General features: G+C 39.5%; 1 protein-coding gene across 3 annotated transcripts in view; it reads right to left on the bottom strand.

The window, feature by feature from the left end:
* SLC44A1 (solute carrier family 44 member 1) overlaps nucleotides 1–22,314 on the bottom strand; it is a 178,813-nt gene that overhangs the window by 115,635 nt on the left and 40,864 nt on the right. For all 3 annotated transcript variants that reach the window (XM_046675582.1, XM_046675573.1, XM_046675567.1), the window contains exons 3-4: nucleotides 15,389–15,478; nucleotides 5,880–6,022 (exon numbers count right to left, since the gene is read on the bottom strand). In XM_046675582.1, the coding sequence (XP_046531538.1) occupies nucleotides 5,880–6,022; nucleotides 15,389–15,478 (233 nt within the window). The remainder of the gene's footprint in view (nucleotides 1–5,879; nucleotides 6,023–15,388; nucleotides 15,479–22,314) is intronic.

Raw genomic sequence — 22,314 nt, 5'->3', positions numbered from 1 at the left:
CCTTAGTTTAACTTTATTAATTTATATAATGTACCCCTTCTCTCCATGTTCTACTAAGTTTCTTTTATCTTTAAAGGTTGGGAGGGAGAGGCCCCAAGAGTGAAAAAAGGGGGACACCGGAGTCACTGTGTAGATTACCATGGACAGGGCAGTATATAAGCCAAGAACACTAGACTGAGCATGGAGAGTGCGGTGCTGGTCCTGACTTACTGTCTTCATCACATCACTCATGCTCCCTAAACCCCGGTTTCCTCACCTGTGAAAGGAAGGGGCTCAGTGATCTTAAGGCCCCTTCCAGCACAAATATTCTAAGCTGTGGATTTCTGGGGAACAAGACAGTCAAAGAAAAGAAGTAAAACTCACACTAGATACCCTGCTAAAGGTTATGAAGGTAATTGGAGAAGGTCTCAGATAAAATGCCCCCTATAGATTTTACTCACACATGCATGCCATCAACCCCCTCGGACCTCAACTTCCTGCACATTCTGTTGACACTGATTATCTGAAATCTGAGAGGCATTTCAGGGCCACAGAGCCTTTATCAGTGATTGGGACTCCAATGGCTTCTTTAGAGGAAAGACAAAAAGATAAAGAAGAAAGTTAGATTTGTGCAAAGAATATCTTTAGAACCGCTACGGAAAAATCGATATTGATAAGTGAGATACTCTGCAAAAATTTCTTAGAGTAACAAAGAAATTGAACATTAAGCTCTGTGTTAGGACTGTTTGCAGAATGCAGAACAGAGTTCTAATAATGATATCATAATGCCTACACAATAAGCTATGCATACTAAGAGCCACTGCCACCATGCCATAGCCTCTCCCATCCCATCCCAAGCATCCAGGACAAGGGAACGCCCACAGTAGAAACACAATACCTTCCCCTCCTCCAGAGAATGGACTCCCCAGGACCAACAGAACCAGATGCTTTGCCCCAGCACACTCCCCATAACCACTAATTCAGGTATCTTAGAAGTGGAAGTATCCCTGCTTTATCCAAATTGACACAGAGGATAGGGGCTTCCTCTCTGAGAACAATTTCTATAATAATAATAATTCTCTGTCCAAAAACTGGCACATACACTCTAAGGCTAGCTTTACGGTTTTGAAAATGGCAGGCAATCTAGAATGTTCCACAGAGATATGTTTTTGGAATTGTCAGAGTCCAAAATATATTACTACCACCCAACTCCCCACCACCAAAAAAAAAACAGTTGTAAGCCACACCCTGTTGTACAAGTACCATTACTATCATAGCTCAGCTACAAAACAAGTCATTTTCTTCTCCCAGGCATGGGGGCACTCACAAGTATTTGCTGGGATGCTTTAAGGAGTACATGCTAGATAATCTTAAAGACCCCTTTCATCTCTGGCATTCTATGGCTCTAAAATAAATGAGCTTCAGTGAGTTGACCCAGCCTCAGAACCTTATTTATAGCATTGTTTCTGTGCAGAAAAGTTTTACACATCTCAAGCAGCCAACTTAAAAATCAACTTTGGGAACATAATCCATTTGAAGCTGGGGCCTTCCTGTATCTCATAGACTACTGTCTGCCATGTCCCTATACATGTTTATTACTACAGCAAATATATTATCAGGTCAAAAATATTATCTGGAGGAAAAACAACATTACAATTAGAATGATAAGGAAAGAAAATACTGTCTTTTCTTTACTGTTAATAGAATTGTTATAGTCATCTTGGCCTCTTCAATTTCCTGGTTAGAACAGGTCAAAGGCATTCCCCCTCCCACCTCTCCCGACTTTCCTCCTTCCAATTTTATTGCAATTCAGTAAGCCCTTCTGAAGTAACTCTTGGGCATTCAAATCCAGGAGTTTTGTATATAAAACATGGTCTCCAGGGAGAGAGAGTTGGGCAGTGTGGCAGACAGACTCTAAGAGGCCTAATTATCCCCACCTCCTAGAATTCACACCCTTGTGTAATCCCCTCCCTTTGAGTTTGGGTGGGACCTGCAACTTGCTTCTAATCAGTAGGATATGGCAAAGGTGACAGGATATCACTTCCATAATTATATTACGTAAGATTGTAACTTCCATCTTGCTAGCCAACTCTCTCTCTTGATGCTCTCCCTTGCTGGCTTTGAAGTAAGCCCCCAAAAGGAGAGGGCTAGATGGCATGCATTGGCATGCACAGTGTCAGTAAAGAGTTAAGGCTCCCAGTCCAACAATCCTCAACAACTGAATGCTGCCAATGACCACATGAGCTTGGAAGAGCAACTTCCCCAGCAGAGCCCCAGCCCTGACCACCACCTTGATTGCAGCCTCATGAGAGGCTCTGAAGCAGGAGACCCAGCATAGCCATATCCAGGTTCCTGACCATGGGAACAGTGATAATAAATGTGTCTTGTTGTAGGCCGCTAAGGTTACGGCACATTGTTACCTAGCAACTGATTATTAATACAGGCAGATGAGAAACATACAACATACTCAAAGAACAGCTTAAAGGCAACAGAAAAACGAGTAAAGGGTAGGAAAGTTCAGGTAACAAAGGAAAGATCACTATGGGATAAGGTTAGTTCTGAAATACTTCATATAGAGGTTAGTTATGAGACCCACTTTAAGTCTTTCAGATTTCAATTCACATTGGCAGAGAGGTGGAGGGAACAGCACAGAGATAGAATCAACTGAATATCATGGACAATACTGCTACCACACTGAGAAACAGTAAGAGAAGACTGAATAGGTACAGTGAGCCTGGGTCATGGGGAGCCTGGAATGGCAGGGGCTGAGTGGGCTCATCTTTGATACTATAGGCGACAACACTAAAGGAAAGGCTCTTGAGCAGAGAAATGACGAGAAAAAGTGTTTTAAAGAACTTAATCCTATCACAGTATAAAGGATGGAGAAGATTAGAGATAAGAAGACCAAGAATAAATATGCTAGCACAACAGTCTTCATGAGAGGCCAACAAATGTGGGGAGGAAAAGGTTCACGCTCATGAATAATCAAAGACATGCAAATTAAAACTATAAAACATCATTTTTTGGTTGATCAAATGAGGAAAAATAAAAGCTAGTAATACTAGTAAAGATAAAGCAATCTCAGACACTGTTGGTGGGAATATAAATGGAACAGCCTTTAGAGAAAGGCATTCAGAAATATGCGTTAATAAGCTTAAAATATTCAGATCCTCTGACTCAGTAATTCACTTGTTAGAACATATTCTAAGGAAATAAATTTATTTACCCATTCAACAAACATTTAATTGAGTGCCTACTACTTTCCAGGTACTAAGAATATAGCAGTGAACAAAAGAGACCTCACCTCTGCTCTCGTGGAACTTAGAAAGACAAACATTAAACAAATAACCACAAAACAAATGGCTAATTACACATATTACAGGACACAGTGAGAGAGTATTTTTAAACACTTGATTTAAATGGTGAGATCAAAAAAGACCCCTCTGGGAAGTAATACTTAGTCTGTAAGCTGAAGGATGAATAGAATTTAGCCAGGTGAGGAAGGGGAGAAATTTTTTTTTCTGAAAGAGGAAACAATACTCATGAAGGCAAGAAAGGCTTAGCTGTGTTCAAGATTTTAGAGGACTCATTCATTAACTTACTCAACAAACATATACAGAGCTTCTAGTAAGTAGCAGGCGCTAGGGGCTGAGAAAGCAATCAAGGTCAAATTGAGGTAACAGACAAAACAGCTAAAACAAAATTCTACAGCTATGGAAGGGCCTGGTATCCACAATGAAGACAAAGATGCATGAGGAAATGAGTGAAAAAGGAGGACCAATGCATTTGGCAGGAGAAAGAAGAGGATGGAGTAAAGACAACCAACACAGACTTTCTGCCTCCTTTCAAACTCAAATAGTATAGACTTACCTGAGAAAGGTATGTTCAAAAATACACCATTCGTTTTTTAAAAATTATCACTTACAGATAGAAATACCTAGCTAGGTCAGCATTAAAGTGCTCTTAGGATCAGAAATAAATTTTTGATCAGAAATAAATTTTGATATAAAATAACGATCAGAAACAAATTTTAAACATGTAGGCATGAGTTAGGGCATAGCTATGCTTGGGAAACCATCTCCCCTACAGCTCTCCATGAATGGCTCCAGACTATGCTAAGCATTCAGGGAGAAGTAATCACTTCTTTGGAATAATAAGCAGGCTCTCTTTGCATGAGGCCAAATGTATATGGAACAACCCAAGGATCTGAAATTAAAAATTGACCAAATGAACCTCCATAAGATTAAGTGTGAAGAGTGACATTTACACAAACCTTATGGTGAGAATATGCTTGAAGTTATCAGCAAGTTATAAAGGCAGTCATAAAAATGCTTTCGACCTCATGTGAGCAGTAGATCTGAAGGAGTAGAGCCCTTTTCCTCCTTTCTCTTCAATTATCTAAATGGTAATATTTTATGCTTGGTACATGGCAACAGCATTCAGAGATACACAATATTTGACAGCATGGACACTACCTCCAGAAAAAAAGCTATGTGGAACTCTGTACTATTTTTGCAACTTCCATATGAATCTAAAATTATTTCAAAATAAAAAGTAAAAACAAAAAAAATATGGGTGGTCTTGCTACAAGAAATAACACAAGGCCTAAAATTTGTGTTAATTTCACGAAGCAATCAAAAAGAAGGATAAATGAAACACCTCTCCAAATTATTCTCTAAGAGTCCAATTTTCACTTCTCCTGTCAAGGGATGCAGGTGCATATCAAGAGAAAAGCTCATGGTCTGCATTGGATATTCCACTGCCCACAAGACTTCTGGGAAAGTCATTTCAATCTCTTTAAGCCTCGCTACACTCACCTCCCACGGTGGTATCATATGCTTGTCCACTATGGCATGCTACACAAATAGTCATTATTATAATTACTTAAAATTTTATTTATTCAAACTGCATTATCCATTCATTGAATTGAGGAACTGTCTCTGAGATACTATTAACTACTTAAGTTTCTTCAAGTTTGTGAAATCATCAAATTAATCTTTTACTTTCCAGTAGGGACCCAGACTTAACCAACAGATTTATCTAATAATAAATAAAGTTATTACATCCTGGAAAATGTTTCATAATAGAACTATAGCCTAAAAAATGTTATTTGCTTAGCCTTTTCCTATAAAGTTCATTAATTGAATTGGTTAACCTGTTACCTTAAAATTAGTTTGGTTAATTCTGAAGACCTGTCTTCATTTATTAGGCCTGTCTAATAAAGTTTGATGGGGCATAAATATACACACAGTCTGAACGAATATATTGACATCATACATAAAATACGTTTGACGAAATATATTTTCCCCATAGACATTACAAATGAAATAAGAGCTCTTTTGAAGAAAAAAGGTGATTAAGTCAGGAATTTCATGAAATCCAAAAGATGAACCTTGAGAACCCACAACAAATTTTAAAGTCTGACAAAGAAAATGTATCTTTTTATAAAATTGAAAATTAACGTGTACTTATAAATGATGCATCACAAAATGTTTCGTTATAAGTTTAACGCTTCAAAATCCATTACCATCCCTCTGTCTGCCATCAAGTACAATCTTAGTAAGAAAATATGATTTTTTGGGTTAAAACTTAGTGTATAATCTAAAGTCTAATGGAGAAATAGAGTACAAGAATGGCCCTCTCAAATGAAACCTTTACTCATGAAAACCTCAAAGTAGCCCCTTTTAACACACGGCAGCTAATTTTGTTTTGTGGGAAATGTATTTATAGACCAAAAACAGGAAGATTCAAGTGGACAGTTAAAAAAAATAAAAAACACCAATAGGAGTCATATACAAATAATATTCAGTAAGATATTGTCTTTATAACAGTAAGACAAGCAGGATTTTCTCCCCCCTTCAAAGTTTCCAGAGGTCATCATTCAGCAACAGTCTACTCACTTCCGATGGGTGTGGTCCATGCCACTGTTTGGTACTGCTTCCAACTTTGCATTTTTCTGCCCACAGATATTTCCATAGCTGTCGTATCCTGACACTAGTCTCGCTGCTGCACCTGTTGCTACTGAAAAGCCACAAATAAATCCCTAGAGAAAAAGACAGAAAAAAACATACAAATGAACCATTTCAATAGCAACAGTCACTACTTGATACGATAATGAGCTTCTTTTGTCTGTTGAAGGGAACAAAGAGCTATCTTTCCTTATTGCAAACACTATTCCACTGTTCTCCTTGGATTTCACATAAACAGCACAAAGAAGCCCACAGAGAAACACTATTTACTACCATAATAAAACAAATCTCGAGCTTTTACATCATAAGATCGTCTTTGCATTTTATAATGCTAATAGCAGCTTCTCTGTATGGAACATCTGCTCTGTGCCAGGATCTGTATTGGGTGCTTACCATACTTTATCTCTAATCCTCATAATGGGGAAACTGAGGCCCAGAAAGGCTAAATAACTTGCCCAAGACCACAGACGCTAGTAAAGATCAGAGCATAGAATCAAATCCAGCTTTCTTCATTCTTTAGTTTTATTTGGTTGTAAAGGAGTTCTGTTAAATGAATGACAGCAACGGATGAAAGAAAAAAATTCGAACAATAGGTATGTGGGTTTTGAATTATTATCACTTCAGCGCACACAACACTTCTCTTTCCTTCCTGCAATAAAGCTGTACACTACAAGCCAAAGAATTACACAAGAAACACCGCCAGGCTCTTACTATTGGAGACTCAAGGAGAGTGAAGCACTGGGTCTGTGTGCCGCAAAGGTCTCTTCCTTCCATGGGAATATGCTTCATCACCGAGCCAAAGGCAAAGGGTATATGCTTCAGAACGACATCAGGCTTGCTAAGTCAAGTATGCATCGACCAAAACAGAGCAATAAAAGCTTATTCTCAACTGCAGGCTACCAGGCCTCAGAACAGGAAATAAGATGAATCCTACTGATAAACTGATTGACCTGGGTGAAAAGTCTCAGGTTAAGAAATATTCTTGCAACTTGGTCATTAAAAGGCTGAGGTTTTGTTATCTTTATTACAGTGGCTAACGAAGATGGAGATGATCCCTGGTTAACTCATCACAGAACTATCATGAGCAGTACTGACGGAAGCAGCCCCGCGAGATCTCAGGCCTACAGTGGTAAATGCTGGTCTCATAGGCAATTCCACAGAGAAAAGTATTTCCCCCTTAAACATACTTTCCTAAAAAGGCAGACAAACTCTTTTTTCTAAATAACCCCTCTGTTTCTATGATACAGGTAAGGCCAGTGAGGAGGGAAGAGTAGAGAGTATAAGTGTAGCTAGAAGAAACTTCTGGAAACCTGAGGTGCTACTCTCTGGCCTTCTGATCCTTGCGCCAAGTGACTTCAGCTCTCTGAGTCTCAGTGTACTCCCGTGTAAAACGGAGATAATGAATGTGCAGCTCAGAAGGCTGCTGTAGTGATTAAACTAAATAATCCAGGAATGTCGTAAGAATCCTGCTTGGCACACAGTAAGAGCTCAGCAAGTATTTGAGATTATTGTTGTAAGAAATAAGAACACGTTGTAAGAGAAAGACCATGGGCCTTGGGGTCAAATAAACCTGCAATGATCAATGGAATACTGATGACTCCATTTTCTACTTGTGCAACCTTGGACAAACTTGCCTAATTCTCCATGCCTCAGTTTACCCATGCCTCTGTAAGTTGGCGCTAAAACCACTTAGCGCAAAGGCTGCTGAGATACTTACAGGAGATAATACATGCAAAGTGTCTGTCTCAATAAATGTTAGCACCCTTCTGCCTCAAAGCAGCAGCTAACTGCTAGCACTAGGGTTAGGCATAGGCTGGTCAGTACTCACTCCTTCCCCACCCCGCCCCCCGCCCCGTTGCCCCACTCCCTTTCTCCTGACTCCTCCAAGGAGAATGCAGGGCAATTAGTCTCACTTCAGAACTTCAAGCCAATACTAAGACATGATAAAAAAAATATTTAATCCCCTACATACATACACATGAGCAAACCAGCATGTCACTGTAAACATATCCTTGAACCTCAAATTGGGACATCCTACACTGAACAAAAACTAGAAGTGGAGGTAAATATTAGGAGGTTTAATGGCTAACCTTTCCAGTACAGTGCTTTAACAAGAAGCATCACACGGTAATAGAAAGAGAATGAAGAAAGATCTGGATTCAAACCCTCACTCTACCACTTACTACCCGTGTAACTTTGATCCAATTACCTACTTAAACTGTTTCCTCCTCATCCCTAACACAGAGTAATAAGGTCTATTTCACAGCCTAATGATGAGGACTAAATGAGATAATGCCTATCTCACCCCTAGCTTGTCTGGGACATGACAGGTAATCGATATATGGTAGCTATTATGGTAAATCTGAATGAGAAAGTCAGATTGAAGAGACTGACAACAGTAACTGTCAAAAATCCCTTTAGTTCTCTATTTTAGAACAAAAATTTCTACGGGGAAAAGTGAGAAACACTGTCAGTAATTTTGTTACTACACAGAACCATTCACACCACAATTACAATCTTCTTTCACTACTAGTCTAAAATAGCAAAGCCCTTGCATAATTAAAAGGTTATGTTCTTCTTTCACTTTTTATAGGAATGTTCTTCTTACGTTTGATAAGTACTTTGTGTTACAGATTCCTTTAAATGGTTTCTGATTTCTCTTTCTGCCTATTTTCAACAGTAATGTTGGACATGTGGGTTTTTTTTTTTTTTATCATAAGCCACCTCACATCCCTCTGGGACGTAGGCGGAGTATAAATTATAAATGTTACATATATATGGTAAAATGGGACACTGACACATTTTCACATAGGCCATTTAAACTTCTTAGTAGCTTCCAAAAGCAGTAGAGCAGAGAGGGCGAGGAGCTGCAGGGGGGAAAAAAAGGAGAATCATAAGCTAATAAGACAGGAAGAAACTATGACTGTTATCCCAAGGACTTCCCATATGGTACAAGCACTGACAGTGGCGAACTAGGCCAAATATAATTAAAAATGCAATCTCCTAAAAAAAAAATTCTGCAATCCAAATGCAGGAAGCAATATAGTTTCAGATGAGAAAAAACGTGGTACATGAAATTAAAATAGGGTGAGAGAAACTTTACAGAATGCACTCAATAATTTAATGGCTCCACAGAGGAGGAGGAAGGCATTCAACAGAAGGAAATCACATAATGAAGCAAATGATGAGGAGGAAGAAAGCTTTTACAAGCCTACAGAAGGGAGCAATCACTAGAGAGAGAGTAAGCCGATCAGTAAGGAAGAGAACCTCGGCTAAGATCTTAAAATGACTGAGCTATTCAGGTGCTTTCAGAGGGGCTATTTTAGGAGAGAGAGGAGGAACAGACAAATCTAATCACAAACAGGAGGTGACCAAGTCAGACAAAGGCACAGAGGGATGGTGGAGCACAGGCAACTAAGACGTACCTAGCGCCTAAGCGGGAGAAAGACAATTTGCTAATTAATGAACTGGGCTCATTTTCCCTTCACACTGCAAGGTTTAGTTCAATTTAAGTAAGAGCATCTGCTTAGTTTCATTCACTATGAGTCAAAAAAAGGGACACATTTTATTTCACAAGCATGTTTGAATTCTATACCTGGGGCCTTTACTATGCAACCAAGCAAGGCAGATGGTCTTAGTTTTGTTTTGGAAAAAAAAAAAAGGTCAACAGAAACATGTGTGTGTGGGGGGTGGGGATGGGGTATGAATATGGCAAAATGTTTCCAGAGAAAAAGATGGGAAAAAAAGACTCACGCTCCCAGTCCTCTCTCAGGGATTAATGAAATTATATCCAGATTCTTTTTTCTCAAATACTACCTCCTTTAGCTCTATTCACCCCTTATCTCAATCAACGCTTACAGTCAGTCTCCTAATAACTACTTTGTCAAACCTTGGAGTAACACCTGGCATGCTCCTCCTCCTTGAAGAATTCCAAGTTAAGGAGGGCTGTCAGGACCCAGCAGACAGGATAGGGTTAGAACGCCTGATGCAGAACTATTATTTATGCAAACAAACTAAAAAAAATAAATACGAAATTTTTGCCAATCTGCCAGATTTCCGGATTTCTTTAACGTTTAATAGGATGCGTTACTCTAAGAAAAAGGAGAGAGGAAAACGAGAACGATTGGAAGTCTACAAAATAGTCACTTAATGAGCATTTATTGAGCATATACAAACACAAGATGCCATGTAAGGTATGAAAGGATTATCATACGTAAAGCTTACCCTAAAAGAACTGAAATGGCCTCAAAAGAGAAGAAAATAATGGGGCAAGAGGGAGCAAAATCAGAGGCTTGGTTTCATGGGCAGCTGGAGCAGTGAAAAAAAACCAGAAAGATACCAGGAACTGAGCCCAGCTCTGCCGCAAATACTCCCACAACCGTGGGCAAGTCACTTTAAATTCTCTGACCCTCCGTTTCCTTATCCGTAACAAGGATTGGACTAGATTAATCATCTCAAATGTTCTTTCCTCTTCCAAAATTTCGTGACTCTAAGGGAAAGTAGATACAAATTAAAGTTTTTCATGGTGTACTTGCAGGCAGAAGTGTAAACTTGTTTTGTCCACTTCAGTGATGGAGGAAAAAAAAACAAGAGTAGACTAAAAGCAAAATGGATTTAACTAAACTGTACACTTAAAAGTAGTTAAGATGGTAAATTTTATGTTATCTATATTTTGCCACAATAAAAAAAAATTTAAAAAACAATAACAAGGGGGCCGGCCCAGTGGCGCAGTGGCTAAGTGCACACGTTCCGCTTCTGCGGCGGGGGGTTCCCCGGTTCGGATCCCAGGTGTGGACATGGCACTGCTTGGCAAGCCATGCTGTGGCAGGTCTCCCACATATAAAGTAGAGGAAGATGGGCATGGATGTTAGCTCAGGGCCAGTCTTCCTCAGCAAAAAGAGGAGGATTGGCAGCAGATGTTAGCTTAGGGCTAATCTTCCTCAAACAAAACAAAACAAAACAAAACACAACAAGGATTTAAGAGAAAGTAGGCAGTCATTTGGATCAGGTAACCTTAAAGTAATTTCCGGCATGCTGTTCTTCCTGTTCTGTGATCCTGGCAAAGCACAGACCATCACACAGGTGACCGAATACTGCAGCGAGTCTCTGAGTCTCTCATTTTGTGCTGCAAGCTTGACAATAGTTAATGAGGTAGAAACACTATGCTCTCGGAACTAGACTAATGATATAAAATAAAAAAGGTCCTTGAAAGCAGTTTGAAGGGACAAACTATGCAAGGATGTCTCCTAAATCCACCTCTAGTCCAGATCATTCTCCCAAATTCCAACTCTGCATTTCCAATTGCTTATCCTTACCCACGCAGCCTACATGTCCAGAACTCATCTTATCATTCCACATTTCTCCTAACCATTTCCCTTTCCTGTGTGTCCCCAACCCCATTTATAGCATCATTATCTATTAGGCTGCACATATAAGACACCGAGTGATGACAGGACTCTTCCGTCTCCCCTCACCACGCTTCTGGCCATCACCCTAGCTTCCTAACTCTGCACTAGAGAAGTGACAATGCTAAACTATTTGCTCAGAGTCTGAAATATTGATTAGACCACATTTTACCGCGGGTGAGGTTACTGTGTCCTACACATCCATGTTCTGAACAATAACTTTTTCTGTTGTTCCCAATTTCAGGCAACAAAGAAAGGACTTTCTCTTGAGGCCTCACCTTCTAACTCTTTCCTCCTGGATTCAATGCTGCCACTGTGTAACCTTAGACAAGATATTTAACATATCTCTGTGCCTCTGTTTCCTTATCTGTAAAATGGAAATGATAATAATAGTATCTACTTCATTAAGCAGCTGTGAAAATTAAATGAGTTTCTGCATCAAGTGCAGAAAACAGCACCGAGTCCATAGTGAGCAGTGATAATCACCAGGCGTAAGTTGCACTGGGTCTCTGTAGCTTCCATTTTCCATGGTAGGCATTCCTGTTAGGGCCATCTAGCGTCCCCTCTTTCCTGCCTCTTTGTGGTAAGCTGATCTGGACGGATTTGGTCTGGACCTTTTTTCTCTCTTCTTCTCTTCTCTTCTCACATTACACCTCTCCCCGAGACAGAATGAAGTCAGACTATCCAAGATGGGAAGGACCTGGTGGCCACATGCCCAAGCCTCATTCTGTAAGTCATGATGACCAGGGAGTGCTTTACTGGGCACTATCAGCTGACTGTTCGGCTACTAATAAAGTAGTACTTTCTTTATCCATCCACTCGTATTCCCTCATGTGTACAGAAACTGGTTTGGAACCTACGAGGAGCTGGAGTAGGATCTGAGCTGAAAAGTCCTACCCTGAACCCCCCAACACGACAACTTCTTAGTTATCCTTAATCTGTCTCCCACTTGTCTGCAGTGCTGACGACACTAAATCCTACTTCTTCAATCTCTCTCCTCCTCTCCTTTACCACTACCTTATTTTGGGTTTTTCACTTCTTATCTGGATTTATTTAGACTTATCAGCCTCCAGAGTGGTCTGCCTGAAATCTCTTCCCCCTTTACAATGGCTTTACAAGCCATCTTTAACATTGACAGACCTCAGCCATCTTTCTAAACCCAGTCTTATCATCTCTTGCTCAAAACTCTTTAGTTTATCAGTGCCTACAACAATGGGTCTCAATCCTGGCTGAGCATGAGAATCACCGAGATTAAACAGAATCGCCAAGGTGGGGCCCAGGAATGACTATTTTTTAACAGATCCCAGCTGATTCTAATATGCTGCTAGAGTTGAGAACTTATTTACTACTTTAATGGAAAAACAGAAATTTAGAAGTACAATGTTACATGTAAGTTTTTAAGCAGGGTAAGTATATGTCCAATAATTTCAAAACATTGATGAAAGTTCAAATGTGGAAGATAACAGCTCTCAAGAAGGCTGATAGCAATTTACTTTGAAAAATACTCTAAGTTCTAGACAACTCAAGCATAGAAAAACCTTGAAAGTAAGGGAAGAAATAAAAGAGGAGGACAAATATTTATAAAGAGATGAACATGTGTAAATAAAAAGATTTAATGGTGAAGATGAGTTGAAAAGCAACAAGATCTTAAAATATTTCAGAGCCAGAGCATAGATATCAAGAGTGAGCAAAGAACTGAAGACAGTGAATAAAGATATGGTTGAATATTAGGCTGCAAAGTCACTGAAAAAAAGACTGTAAAAGAAGCAGACAGCTGGACCACTAGGTGACAAGAATATAGGTAGAAAGTTCCGGTTCCTATTCTATTTTTGCCACTTATAACCACCAATGTATTCTTAGAGCTAATATTTCACCTGGCTAATACCTTGTCTGTAAGCTGGGGATAAAACCTATCTCAAAGGGTAACTGGGAGAATTTAATGAGATAAATACATATATGAAAGCGTCAAGCATAAGTTAATGCTCAACAAATGTTTGTGGAATGTTTCTCTTCAAAGTACTACAGAATGAAATCCAAAGAAAAAAAACCATATACTAAAACAAATACTCAGAAGATGAACTTTGAACCACTGTTGTGCCAGTATGGTGGGCAAAAGAACTTGAGATTTCTCCAGTTTCCACATGGCAAAACTTGATGTTAGCTCAACTGCATAAAGGTAATCATTAAAAGAATCATTCCAAAATAAGTAACGCTATGCACGCATTTAAAAATACACACAGTGGGTCTTAATTACCATCACACTGAGATCAACATTATATTAATTACCATTGCATTAAAATGTTTCAGTAAACAAATGGCTCCTTACTCTCAAGTCACTTCCAAATCAGTCTATTAAGACTAGTGAATGCACTTTCCTGAGCTATTTTAGCACAGAAAATCAAAAGCACCTCAGTTGGCAGGTACATGTTTTTATAAACATAATTTTGAACGGTCAGTTGCTATTTGTCCCAGGGTTAAATTCAGGGGGCGGGGAGAGGTTGTGGACTAATTCTGTTAGCAAAGACTCTTTTCCACATTATGCATGCCTACTGCATTTCAGTTGGTACTCCATTAAACTAAGTAGACTCTTGAACAATATCTTCTTAGAAGTCCTAAGTTAGGAAATAGTATTCTGATGTCTTCTAAATATCCCAGGTTTAGTGAAACTGAGCTGTCTATTACCTTTAAAATGAACACTCTTATTTTACTGGATTTATTACATCTCGTTCAAAGCTACTGCTTCCTTTTCCTTGGTTCAGGGCAGAACTGGTACCCACAATTATGCCTATGAGCCATGATTAGGGTTGTTCTGTGATTCTCAAGTGGCATTTTTGAGGTGGGCAGTTGCAAAGAGACACAGAGCAAGATTTTCCTAAAGAACCTCTAGAAAAGGTTTGGGGGAAAAAGGGTTAAAAATACTCATACACAAGAGAAAGAAGGCTGCCTGATGTAGTACAATTGTGTTTTGAGTTGTAAAGACTAAGAAAGAGAGAGCAATACTGTCTTGCACAGCCCCCTTGAGGAAGGGGAAACAAGGTGGCAGAAAAAAGCATTGGCCTAGAAGTTACGAGACCAGGGCTCTGTTCCCAGCTCTGCCATTAACTAGCAGTGTGGCCTTGGGCTGGTCATTTCCATCTCTGGGTTTGATGTTGCTAACCTGTAAGATGATGGTGAGGGACCACAGGAGGATTTCCAAGTCCTTTCTAGCTCTGAACATCAGCTAGCTCTGAAACAATGCTTTTCTTTTTTCCAGCCCAGCACACTGGCAGTGACTCTGAAGTCCCTGAAGCCTTGTGGAAGCTCCTGCAGGGCAGAGCGGGTATGCAATTTGAATAATCATACCCCCGACACCTTGCACAGGGGACTCTGCTCTTCCAACCTCTGCACCTATGGGAGAATCACCAAGTCCCTTGATCTCCAACTGAGAGATGCCACTCGTTACAGCAGACCCAGCACGCAGCAGGGGCCTAGTACATGCAGGAGGAGGAAGAGGCAATGAACAACCAGCCTCCCCTCTAGGAAGAACTGAAAAATGTCAGCACTGGAGGCACTGCTTATAGAGATCATCCAGCAAAACCTCTAATTTCATACAAAGGAATACCAAGTCCCTGAGAGGAAAACTGCAAAAATAGCTGTCAGCTTTGTGTGACTGGGCTGGATCAATACTCAGGACTCTTGACTCCACGGCCAGTGCTCCACTCACTGCCTCGTCAAGATCACAGTTGACCAAAATTCATGTCAAATGATCTGGCTTTCTGAAATGATCTAGACAAAGAGAGAGCGTGCCAATGACCCTTAATTTTGATCTCAGTTTTCATATAGACCAAACTAAAAATTAAGGGACCCCAAATACCAGTGAATTGTATGGGAGAAAAATAACTGGCTTCAATGGTATCCTAGGACCTGCAGTTATAGACAATTCAGAAGAGGTTAAAAATAAATAGGTAAATAACAAGTTCTCTCTTTAAACCAACTCCCCATCATCCCCTTGGATCATGAGTTCAGCTTCTGACCCCCCTGTGAGAGCTTCCTTACCATCCCAATGCAGAAGAGGATAAAAAGCAGCAGCCACGGTATGTCTGTGCAGCTACGGTCCTCCAGTGGCTTCCATTCTCGTTTGGAGCTCTAATCGAAAATACAAAATAAGAGTGACAAATGTTAAATTTAGTAAAAGTCAGCAAGGCACAAACACATCATTTATACCTAGATCCGTTCTTTGCCTGACAAGTTTCTACTGAACCTTTAAGACGCAACTCAAACATCTGTCACCGTTCTGGGAAGTTTACCCTAATTCCCACCCCTCCGCCTGGCCAGGATGAGTACTGATCCCAATGCTTTTGTGGCACCTCTATTAGAGTATGTAGCTTACTGATTTGGTATTTGTTGAGCTGTGTCCCCAGCAGGTCATGAGGTTCGCAAGAGAAGAGACCATTTCTCTTTTCCCAGCATCTAACATGATACCTGAGGGTTCTTGATATGTACTCAGTATAGGCTTTTTAAATGAATAAACAAATGAGCAAATTCTTCCGAGTCATCTTGGTGGTAGCTTTTTCTTTGTGTTCAGATGCTAGTCTTAAAAATTTAGAATGTGCTTTATATACGTTCTCCTCTAGAAAGGAAGTCCCTTAAAATGAATTCCTATTCAGGGGTAGGTTCTTTTAAGTCTAATAAAATTCAGGAAGAAAAAACTGAATTAAAATACTTTTACAGGGGCTGGTCCCGTGGCTTAGTGGTTAAGTTCACGCGTCCGCTTCAGCGGCCCAGGGTTCGGATCCTGAGCGTGGACATGGCACCACTCATTAGGCCATGTTGAGGCAGCATCCCACGTGCCACAACTAGAAGGACCCACGACTATAATATACAACTATGTACTGGGGGGATTTGGGGAGAAAAAAGCAGGAAAAAAAATAAGAAGATTGGCAACAGTTGTTAGCTCAGGTGCCAATCTTTAAAATAAAATTAAAAAAATAAAAAACACTTTTACAGACAGATCTGGGCAACTCCTAAACCATCATCCATGGATTTTCTTTCTGTTTCTGGGAAGTGTAAAGAGTTTCTAGATCAAACACAGAGATTCCCTAACTAAAGAACTAGAGGCATTCTAAAAGTTAATTTGCAAAGTATTGATTGGAATTCTAATTGCATTTTTTTCTTATAGCAACAGTCTTAGGTTCTTAAGTCAGCTCACAAATTCCTTTTAACCAGAATGTAATTGAAATAACCCTCCTGAGCTTTCTAATGAACAAAAATCCCCGAGTCTCACACCCTTTCCTGGAAACAGTGAGCAGAGAAGGGAGAGAGAAGGTAGCCTTGGGAAACCTATGGGAAAAGTTCCTGCAGAAAGAAGGTTAGGTCTTCCAGCAGCTTCCACGACAAGATCCGGGAAGCTCTCTAGGGAGGATAGAGCAGAAGCGGAAGGGGGCTGGAGATAACCCTCTAGTATAATCAGTAATTAGAGTACAAGAGTGGGGAACTAGTTCTCAATCAGCTTTGCTTACCTTTCCCTCCCTCTAATACAACAGTTTTAACTGCGTACCCTTTGATAATCTGATGAAAACTACAGATTCTTTTCTTGGGAGGTATGCATATATTTGCATAATTTTCATAAAACTTTTGGGAATTCAAACCCCAGGTTAAGAAACTCAACTTGAAAACACCCGTCTATCAACAATGATAGCAGAGAGTCTGAATTCCAACCACTTCTTCCTGACCCTAAAGTGCTAACTAGACAAACACCTTTTCCTTGCCTAGTGCCTTACACGGTTCAGTTGTTGAACCAAAAAAACCACCACCCTTCTGGGCTTGCTCCCAGACACCCACACAAGAAAACAAAAGAGCACTAGTTAGTCATGGAAAAAAGCTTACCCCAAGACTCTAACTAGCATTAAACACCAAGAGTGAGTGGGCAGTTTCTTCCAGAGGAATGTAACACTATGGCAAATGGATAAAGAACTCTATTCTCTCCCTGGCTGTGTCATTAGTTAGCTACGTGACTCTAGATAAATTGCTTCACCTCTCTGGGTCACAGGAAGAAGTTAGACTGGGTCTCTTAGGTTCCTTCCAACTCTAAAAATCTACGATCAGGAACGCAGTTTTGTGAAGATTTTTGTTATGACAAAAAAAGCCCTACAAAAATAATTTGACATCACTCCCTGTTATTCGAATAAGAATGCCTGTATTGTGGTCTGTGTTTTGGAAGACAGTTGCTCAGAGTATGAATAAAGAATGTTTCTTTGTATTGAATAATTTCAATCTTGAATAATACCCATTATAGTAAAATTACTTACACAGAATTTGGACACGTCTTTGAAATTCATTATATTTAATGTAAGGTAATTTCCAGAGCAACAGCTACTTTAAAATACTATATTTATCTTAAACAGATAAGGAAACTCAGGCTCAAAGTTAAATAAGCAGCCCAAGGTTTTGCAGCTGTGCAACCAGGATTGGAACCCAAGTCTGTGACTGCAAAGACAAATCCATTGAGAATACAATTCAACAGCAATAGTCAGTAAAGAGGAAAAACCTCCATTAGTTTTGCCTCACATTGCAAAATTTGGAAGCTAACCCAATAATTTAAAATCCTATAGACACTGAGAAAGAGAGTGAGATGTTTTATGAGCCTTGAAATTTCTCAAGTGAGTCAGGAAACCCAACAGTTGAAAAATTTTAATGATTCTTTAACAGATTTAACCAAGTGGCAACTGGATTTAAGGCTGTCTGTTTCTTCCAATTAAAATTCACATAGACATGGCAAAAGTAAAATGTTTGCAAAGCACTTTTTAAATGTGATTTTTACTCCTTTCTCAAATACTATATGAGATTAATACAGGCTGTCAATAAATGTTGGGTCTTTTCTCCTTCAGAGAATTTTATAATTTAGCAACTGAATAGGACCAAAGTAATCATACAGTCCAAGCCTTTAAGGAGAGTGATTGAGACCCAGGGAGAGGAAAGGAAGGGACTTGCCAAAGGGGCCTCATTTGATCCTCAAGACAATTCTGTTAGTTATTCTTATACATTTCTGATTTTTCTACTTTGTAAAAGAGAAAACCAAGGTTCAGAGAAAATAAGTGGAAAATCTATTTCTGAAACATGAATCCCCAAATTCTAGCAGAGAGATGGAAACTATAAGAAGGAGTTAAGGAAATGCAAAGAATAAAAAACATGGTAGCAGAGATGAAGAATACCTTTGTTAGGCTCCTCATAGACTAAACACAGCCAAAGAAAGAACCAATAAACTCAAAGAGAGGTCAAGAAAAATTACCCAAAGTGAAACACAAAGAAAAAAAGAGTGAAAATTAAAAACCCAGAACAGAGCATCCAAGAACTATAGGACAATATCAAATGCTCTAACATATGCGTAATCGGGATCCCAAAAGGAGAAGATAGAATGGGGCAGAGGAAATATTAGGAGAAACAGTGACTGAGAATTTTCCAAAAATAACAAAAGAAATCAAAGCAGATTCAAGAAGCTCAGAGAATCCCAAGTAGGATAAATACAACACACACATGCGTGTGTGTGCATACACACCTTACACATTATATTCAAACTATTGAAAACAACAGATAAAGAGATCATCTTGATGGGAGCCAGAGGGAGGGAAAAGAAACATCACATAAAAAGAAACAAAGATTAAGCAAACTTTTTGTCAGAAACTACACAAAGCAAAAAACCATGGAATAACATCTTTAAATCACTGAAAGAATTTTCTAAAAACACTATTAACCCAGAATTCTACACCCAGAGAAAATGTCTCTCAGAAATACTTTTTTCAGACAAATAAAACCCAGCAGAATTTATTAGCAGCCAACCTGAACTACAAAAATGTTAAAGAAAGTTCTTCAGGTAGAAAGAATATGATACCAGGCAAACTTGAAGATATACAAAGAAATAAAGATTCCCAAAAATGGGTAAAATGAAGGTTTAAAACTTTCCATAATAAAAAGTTTTTTAAAAATTAAAAAAATAAGGGTAAGAATATATGTGTATAACAACATTCACATTATGTACTCCTTTTGCACACTTACAGAAAGTTAATAACCTAGAAGGCAGAATTACAATTTTTAATACTAGTTCTGGACCATAAAAAACAATTCTAAGTCAGACTACTGTTGACATCTACCTTGTGTTTGTATTATATTCATTTCCTTAAACTTAGGGAGGAACAATGTTTAACATCTTCGCATTCCTTACTACATTTTGCACATCATAGATTAAAAAAAAAAAAAAACCAGCTTCCATAGCATCTCTTATGGAAGTCACAGGCCAGGCAACTATGTCCTAGACTCCACATTCACTATGAGCCCCAATAGCTAAAGCCAAGGCCTTCCAGTGAATCTGATATGCTCTAACAGGGGTGTATATTTTTTAAGGAAATAATCCTGTAAAAAAGTTTTGTCCTAAATTTCCATGTTATTCCTAATGAGGATACAGTTGTTGACTAAATGTATGTGTAGATAATAGTAACACACATAGATTTTGACAAGTGATATAACCAGTTGGGTCAAATCAGGTTATCAGTGTAGGGCACCAGCAGTAATAGGGCCGACAGGGTGGGCCAAGCCAGGGGATCAATAAGGTGGGAAAAGGTCTGGCAGATGTGACTTTAGCAACAAAAGGTCAAATATGAAGGCAGCTAAAGTCTAAAATCCAGGAAGTCAAAAGACACAAGGTGATACAGAACGGCAAAGATTGAATGCTCTCTGCCCTCTTTTTATATTCTGTACTTACTGTCTGTATGTCTTTCTCCTAATTAATATAGAAGCCCAAAGATTCCCCAAAGATTCTTATAGTAATAGAGTATTACCAAATGCTATGAATCTTTCCTCAGTACACCAGATTTTTGTAGACATGGTTTGAAAATAATGGAAAACATGCTATAAAAAGGTTATAGTCAATTATACTAAAAAGTTACTTGATTTTCAGACAATAATCTTAAGCATTCCATTAGTTCTTCAAATAAATACTGAGCACCACACAAAGTACCAGAGATCCCAAGACAGGGAAGACAGCCCCTGCCCTTAGTGAGCTCTCGTTTAGCGAGAGAGAGGCAAACTAAGGACTACGATATCGTGAGTGAGGCCAAAGTAAAGATGTGTAAAAAACTGCAGGAATAGAGATGGGCAGCCATTAAACAAACATTTGTGAGATCTGTTGAAATTATCTCACAAACTTCTGAAGCAAACACGGAAAAATGATTCTTTGGTGTCTAAAATAGAATGTGTTTTGTGTCCAAAACATACCAAAAATTCTTGCTAGCTGTGAGGGAGAAATATTGACTGCCAAATAAGAATTATTCCACTCAGAAATGTTTAGTAGTAAACAAACAGAACATTCAGTTGGTCTAAAACAAAAAAATCAGCCATTTCTTACTTCATATCCATTAAGATTTCATTACACTAAAGATTTTTATGGCTGCTCCAGTTAGGAATGGGCCTTTTGGTCTTGGAAAAGAAGAAGAATATCTTCCTTTGTGTTCTGACACATTAGCGCAGGGCTGTATTTACTAAGCTACTAGAATAATATTTTCATGTTGATGTCATTGGTGAGATTTCCTACTAACACTGAGTTAAACATTATCTGGTCACATACATCCAGAGTTGCACCTGGGCTAACAACTGTTGCCAATCTTTTTTTTTTTTTTTTTCTGCTTTATCTCCCCAAACCCCCCCTGTACATAGTTGTATATGTTAGTTGCAGGTCCCTCTAGTTGTGGGATGTGGGACGCTGCCTCAACGTGGCCTGACGAGCAGTGCCACGTCCGCACCCAGGATCTGAACCCTGCAGCGGAGTGCGTGAACTTAACCACTTGGCCATGGAGCCGGCCTGTGCAACTTGGAATTTCTGACGAGCTAAATGACTACGTGCTCCCTTGTCATTTCCCCAAAGTAAGCCAGAGGAGTGCACTCTCCCACATTCAAAGCAACAAGAAACACCAGCCTGGGAGGCTGGTCCAAAGAAAGAGAAGTCGTATACAGGCAGTGTGACCTCTGCAAATAAAGGACAAACCAGCATCAATTCCTACACCATTTGGGCCAGCAGTTCACAACTATAGCACTGCCCATACTTCTGTGTTTTTATCAGTTTGAAGGTATACCCCAAGTAGTCATTATTAGTAATTAAGTACCAAAGCTTAGAAATTCAAGCAGAATCAAGATTATCCTGATAAGGTCACTGACCCACGCTTACGTTCCTACAGGCCAGCAATAAGGAGAGTTAAACTGTAGGCCAGGAATTGCAATAACCTGAAGACTACACCTAAGGATAAGCATAGGAATGCCGTCCTTCACATTATGTGTGCCTAGATCTCTGCAGCACAGATCCATCCTTTCAATCCCCGCTGCCCTTCCCAGATTCCAATGAAAAGCCAACTCTGCACATGAAGGCCAAAGCAAGGCGAGACTCGGTCTCTCACCCAGCAGATTCCCAGAATGTATCCTTGGGAAGTGTTTGTTAATTTGTTGAATAAACAAATCCCCCCTTCCCCCTGCCCCAGGTTTTTTCTTGAACATCACAGTCTCTACTTCTTGGTAAAGGGACCACCTCCAAAACAGGCTCACAGTCCCAGCTGCTCCACTGCAGTTTTCACTGTCCCAACTATTCCTTGGGTACACCCAGAAAGCCTCCAACGCAGTCACTGAGTGCACCTCCCAGGTGACTGCTACACAGACTTTTGCGTGATTTAAGTACATATGCGGCAGACACTGGGCTATCTGTGAGGACTTTATTTTGTTCGTGCCAATCTGTTTTACACAAAAAACTCCAGTATTAAAGACAAAGAGTCAGACACTCCCAGTCTTCGAACTCCCTCCAAGGACATGCTGCTTCATTAAATTCCCCAATATGCTTTTATTTGCACAGAGTAGTAACAAAAGAATGAAAGAGCTGATGTGTATCATTTTTGCCACAATTTTCAATAGAGTGAGCAGACCTGATGAAGTTGGGCAGCAATAAAACA

This window comes from Equus quagga, chromosome 1 (genome assembly GCF_021613505.1).
Source record: "Equus quagga isolate Etosha38 chromosome 1, UCLA_HA_Equagga_1.0, whole genome shotgun sequence".
NCBI classification, from domain to species: domain Eukaryota; kingdom Metazoa; phylum Chordata; class Mammalia; order Perissodactyla; family Equidae; genus Equus; species Equus quagga.
This window is presented reverse-complemented; position numbering and strand designations above follow the sequence as displayed.